This window comes from Phocoena phocoena, chromosome 16, assembly GCF_963924675.1.
Source record: "Phocoena phocoena chromosome 16, mPhoPho1.1, whole genome shotgun sequence".
Taxonomy (NCBI): Eukaryota; Metazoa; Chordata; class Mammalia; order Artiodactyla; family Phocoenidae; genus Phocoena; species Phocoena phocoena.
Genome location: NC_089234.1, coordinates 82,588,765 through 82,595,169, shown reverse-complemented (window position 1 = coordinate 82,595,169; position 6,405 = coordinate 82,588,765). Strand labels below are relative to the sequence as shown.

The 6,405-nt window shown below is 41.2% G+C and overlaps 1 protein-coding gene across 1 annotated transcript in view; it reads right to left on the bottom strand.

The window, feature by feature from the left end:
- Positions 1 to 2,208: 2,208 nt before the first annotated feature.
- Positions 2,209 to 6,405, bottom strand: part of ABCB10 (ATP binding cassette subfamily B member 10) — a 55,578-nt gene continuing 51,381 nt past the window's right edge. Inside the window, exons 12-14 of the mRNA XM_065893940.1 lie at positions 4,688 to 4,731; positions 2,909 to 2,943; positions 2,209 to 2,440 (exon numbers count right to left, since the gene is read on the bottom strand). Of these exons, the coding sequence (XP_065750012.1) occupies positions 2,209 to 2,440; positions 2,909 to 2,943; positions 4,688 to 4,731 (311 nt within the window). The remainder of the gene's footprint in view (positions 2,441 to 2,908; positions 2,944 to 4,687; positions 4,732 to 6,405) is intronic.

Here is a 6,405-nt window from a genome sequence, read left to right as displayed (position 1 = left end):
GGTGGGTGAGCGAGCGAAGCTTCATCTGTATTCACAGCCGCTCCCCATCGCTCGCATTACCACCTGAGCTCCGCCTCCTGTCAGATCAGCGGCGGCATTAGATTCCCACAGGAGCGCGAACCCTACTGCGCATGCGAGGCATCTAGGTTGCGCGCTCCTTATGAGAATCTAATGCTTGGTGATCTGAGGTGGAGCTGAGGCGGTGATGCTAGCGCTGGGGAGCGGCTGCAGATACAGATTATCCTTAGCAGAGAGGTTTGACTGCATAATAAATCAACTGCTTGCAGACTCATATCAAAACCCTATCAGTGAGTGGCAAGTGAAAACAAGCTCAGGGCTCCCACTGATTCTGCATTATGGTGAGCTGTATAATTATTTCATTGTATATTACAGTGTAATAATAATAAAGTGCACAATTAATGTAATGTGCTTGAATTTTAATCCATGACATCAAATGTTACCCAAGACACAGTTAACACATTGTGTAAGAAAATAAAATGTAATGATCAAATTCAATTTTGTAAATATTTCCATGGCACAAAGAGATTTCCCTCAGATCCAACCTTGTGATTGTATCTTTCTGAGAACTATACCATAGTAGTAAACCAGGAAGAAAACAAGTAAAGCTTAAAATTACTGTCACAGATGTACTGTTTACTAACTCAAAGAACACTGAGTTCATTCATTCACTGGATTCATTTTACTCACTAATAAATTCCCTTAGGTAGAATAAATGCAATACTCCATGCTTGTGAAATAGTGGTTTCTTCCAGTATAATCAGGAAACGGATCAATACTTAGGACACGAGGAAACTTCCATTTTAATCACATCAACATTGCTACTTCTTAGGTTCTGGCATTATCCATGTAGAAAAGTACTTTTTCTTGAGGCAACAGCAAATTAATGGTGCCGATATGAAATATGACAAATCCAATGGCGTCAGCATTGCTTGAGGAATTTTCAGAAATTTAGGTGAATAAAACTATAACCACAAATAAAAGATGGTTAGTTATGTCCTCTTTTCAGAAGAGTGAAAAGCTCTTAAGCTTTCTTGATCTTCTGCAGAATAGCAAGAACATATAAGCTTCCTTCAAATGTTTTAAGGTTGAACATTACAGTTATATTAATAATTTTGGAATTTAGCCTCATTGAATGAAATTTCAAAACTAAGTAACTGATAAAAAGCTGTAAAATTTGGCTAGGAATTATAAACTCTTAAAAGATAATTCTCAAGATACATGCCTCAGACAACGTAAGTGTAAAATTCATTTTTACATCCTTCTTGATAATACCTGGCTTCCCAAATTCACAGAAACAAATATGTAAATAATGAAATCAGAAGTTCTCATATTCAAAGGATGGGGCCTCTTCCCTTTTCACAACTCATCAGGTTCTCATGTGCCAAAAATGTTGAAAATGCACACATCCAAACACAGTCTCAGCCCAGAGGAACACATGTCCCTGAACTTTCACACCTCTGAAGAGAGGAGATGGGGAACATACATGATCCCTCCTTGCCATGTGATGTTAACTATTTGTGTGTGTGTGTGTGTGTATATATATATACACACACACACACACATATATATATATACACACATATATATACATATATATATAGATACACACATATATATAGATACACACACACACATATATATATATATATATATATATATATATATGTCAGGTTTGCTTTATGAGATTATCAGGATAAAATAAAGGGTTAGATTTTCACCTTCTATTATGCTACCTGGTACAATGATACCCAAAGTAGGTAGAGTACTACCAAGAGATTACACAGTGATTGGTAAGATGGCCTAAAATAATTAGGCTCTTTATTTATAATTCCCTTTTAAAAGTTGTCATTTGACAATAGCTTCAATTTATAACAGCAGAAAAAAGAAAGTGAGGTGCCAGGCTATATTAATCAAAATAGTCCAAGATAAAAGTACAAAACCTGAAAATAACTTCAGTGAACTAGACATTTAGAAAGTTACAATTATTAAAACTCTGAATAAAAAGGTCTTGAGAACAGGTCGATCTCAAAACAATATTTTACAATCTTTGGAAAAAATTGGCAGATTTCAAATAACTTGAAGTATGATTTACAGATTTCATACAGCCTGGGTTTTTAAAAACTGTTTTTCCTGCAGTGCTGCTTTGATTTAAAGTGTCTCATATTAAATTTACCAATAATTGCTTCTTTATGCTGAAATAAAACTCTGTTTATTCATTAATTTCCTGTATATCCCATCTGGTTTCGAAAGCAGTTCTTCGTGTTTCCCACACTCGGTGATCTTCCCCCGGTCAAGGACAGCTACCATATTGGCATTCTTAATGGTGGACAGACGATGGGCGATGATGAACACCGTCCTTCCTTCCATCAGTCGATCCAAAGCTTGCTGAACGAGGTACTCGTTTTCAGCATCCAGTGCACTGAATAGGGGAGCCCACAGGAAAGCAAAGACGTCAGGGCCACGCACACTGTTCACGTGTGTATTTCCTGGTACACGTACACTGGCCCCTCATTAGCAGCCAATTTTCACTATGATCAAAATTGCAACTTCTTGGGTCAACTATATTTTATATTACAAAGTTACTATAAAAAAAAGAAGCTTTGGACCCTTGATCTCCATAGAACTACTGCCATGTAAGTTAAAAGCATTTTGCACAGTTGCTGATTGGTGATCAGGGATTCATCACAAATGTCTGAATTGAAACTAGAACCCTCAACTCGTGACTCGGCCTGCTCACTGCCTCCCAACTGTCACGATTAATTCAGACCCCGTGACTTTACAGTGTAAGGCATTCTCAGCCGTATCACTTGAAGTACAGAATAAAAGTTTGTGATAGTGATAGAGGAAGAATTTGGTTTAATCCAATTACACATTAAGAGAGCCTCACCTGGTTGCTTCATCTAGGAGAAGAATTCTGGGATTCTGAAGAAGGAAAAACATTAAAAGGAAAAGAAAACATAATTTTATTAGAAAAACACAAACTCTCAGTAATAAAACGCAATAAAGTGCTGATACGTGATACAACATGGACGACCCTTGAAAACACTCTGCTGAGCGAGAGGAACCAGACACGGAAGTCCACCTCGTGTGCGATTCCACTTAGAGGAAATGTCCACAACAGGCAGCTCTGCAGGGGCAGAGCCGTTACCTGGGACTGGGGTCAATGGGGAGATAGGCAGGGTGGTGTGTGGATGCTATTTTGGGGGTGATGAAAATGTTCTAAAACTGATAATGGCGATGGATGTACAACTCTGAGTACACTGAACTGTACGCTTTCCATGGGTGAACTGCAGAGTGTGTGAATTCTATCACAATAAAGCTGCTACAAAAGAAGAAAAACAAACTCATAAGTGTCTGAGATCACATGATCTCACACAAAAACCATGACCACAGTGATCAATGAATCGGATATTCTTCATAGTGCAGCTTTAACCTGCTGGTGAATCAACCAACGGTATGAAGCGGGGCTCTAAAGTGAGTCAGATGGAGTCTAGACTCTCAAGGTCCTGCTTGTAGTTTAGCTAGGAGTAGTACACACAGAACGGAGAAACACATGAATTCTAGCTTTGTCTAGGAATCCATCCGTAAGAAATGAAAACACGCCCACACAAAAGCTCCCACACGGTTCATTCGGAGCAGTGCTATTCACAACAGCCCTAAACCACAAGCAATCCAGAAGTTCATTAACACTTGGGTGATAAACAAATTGTGGTCTGTCCATACAAAGGAATGGAAAGGAATAAAGTACTGATATAGGCTACAACATGGAGGAGCCTCAAAAACTATACTACTGAAAGAGGCTGGAAGCAGAAGACTGTATCTTGTCTGATTCCATTTATCTGAAATGTCCAGAAAGGCAAATCTAGACAAACAGAAAGTAGATTAGTGGCAGGCTGGGGCTGGGAAGGCAGAAAGGCTGCAAAAGGGTATCAGGGTGATAGAAATGTTCTAAAATTGGATTGTGTGATGGGTGCACAACTCTGTAAATTTACTAAAAGTCACTGAAAAGTACATTTAAAACTGGTCAATTTTATGATATGTAAATCATGCTTCAATAAAGCTGTTTTTTTAAAAAAAATCACCTATAAATCTGAGGAGAATAGTTATATAACAAAGGAGAAGGCCATCATTTCCTAAAAAAATACAGTGTCTATGACTTTCAGCTTTTCCCTCTCCTCTTAGGAGCCTTGTATAAGTATTTCAAATCTGTACTATTCAGTTCAGCAGGTGATTACAGATTATACAAGTAAGCATACTTGTATTATTTTGGTATTTTGATATAATCACTACTCTACCAGTTAGACTGTGTGCTTAATTTTATTATTTTTTTGTACTGCAGTGTAGTTGATGGACCATGCTGCACAGCAAAGCGACTCAGTTACACACACAGGGACATTCTTCTTTTAAATATTCTGTATGCTTCTTGATGGAAGATCCATGTGTTAAACTGTTCTCCCTCTGGCTCCTAATACTCAGGAAACACTTGCTGAATTTGGACCACAGGTACTCAGTGGAATTCCCAACTCATCTTTCACCACAACTGTCGACCATATACCCACCCGCCCCTTCCCAAGAAAAAGGAAGAAGAAGAAAAGTTGCACATTACAAATTACAAGGTCCCTGATTAAGAACAATGCCAACCCCCGCTGAGAGGCTTCCGGCTTACCTTAAGCAGAGCACGGGCAATTGCAATTCGCTGTTTCTGCCCACCTGACAATGACAATATATACATTTTAAAATTGAACGCCTTAACAAAAATTCTTGGTAATAGGCGTTTCTGATGAGCCATGTGGCAATTTGAAGGTAGTTTCTCCCAGTCATAGTTGAGACAGATGTGAGAACAGAAACCTACGTTTTAAATATTATAATGTTTCCTCATCTATCTCAAGATTAATAATAACAATAATTATTATCATGGCTAACACTGAGGAATTCCTACGTCCCAGGCATTTCCTAAATGCATTACATGTATTATTTCATTTCATCTCAAAAACAAGCCTTTGAAGTAGATCCTATAATGATTCTCTTTTCACAGGTGAAGAGCTGAGGCACAAATACCCTGTGAGAGGCCTCACAGCTGGTCAGTGGCAGAGCCGAGGTCTGAACAGTGTTGTGTGCTTTTAACCACACACGTGCCGTGCCCCGCCAGGGGGCACCTCTTGGAGCAGGAAACGAACAGGAAACTCGAGGAAGTTAGAGGTTTCAGAGCAGTACGTGAGATGGACAGGAGCGACAAGGAGCTGGGACTGGTAACTCCACTGTCCGCCCAGAACACCACTCCATACTTCCACTCTCACGCTGTTTTCTTTTTCCTGCCCCAGGGAACAACCGACACACGCGGTACTTTGTGCGTGTATGAAAATGGGGGCAACAGACAGACTATACCATGCTAGCCAGCCCCCTTTGTAAAACTCAAATTCGACTAAACGCCAGGGGGTGGTGTGGGGGAAGGGGGAGGGACGGACAGATGATACTTCCCCTCCTCGCCCCTGTTGCACCCCACCCTCTCCTTCCCCCCAGGGACGCTCTCCTAAGTTATAACTGGTGAAGTCTCAGCGCAGGACTCAACTCACTCCTCCCAACTTAGTTCATGTTAGGAAACTCAATTCCACTTTTGGTGACGAAAACATTCCTTTTTGGTTGATGTTACTGGCTGAACCTACTCATTATTTCATCTGAGACAAGTTAATCATTTAAACTGAAATGGGTGGTGCTGCTAAACGCTGCCCTCAACCAGGCAACCCCACCCTCACGAGGAGGGAAGGAGGAAAAACCCTTCCTTTCCCAGTTCTCTGGTTGGTGGGGGTCTGAGTGCTTGGTGTGGGTCAGCAGAGCGGCCAGCAAGGGCTCTGGTCAGCTCTGAAAACCCCAGTGCCAATGAGCACACGGGGGGGGGGGCCTTCCTCCAGGGTAGACTGTGACCTTTGGTTATTTCACTGGAGATGGAGCTTGAGCATCCTGGTCAAAGGGAAGGACATGCAGCACCTGTTCCAAGCGAGCAGGTGCTGTGCTCATGGGACAGAGCACAGGTAGCTCCCAACCCCACCCCTCCATCTCGGTAATTTCACCACCAGCAGCTTACACTGGAGTCCTGTCCAAGGACACGTCTGTTCCAGCGACACAGTAGTGGTTCTACTCCCGGAACTTCTCCAATCTATCAAAACCCCGGAACTTCCCCAATCTATCAAAAAACATTTTTTCATCTACTGCCTATCATTGAAACAAATCATACACAACAAACTTAAAACGTTTTTGTGTTAAACTGTCTGCAGTCTAGGTTCAAGCAAACGGTTTAGCACTGGAAGGACTCCTGCCCCCACCCAACCCGGCAGCTTCACTCTGACGTGGAGGCCTCTACCCCCTGCTCGCACACATCCCGTGACA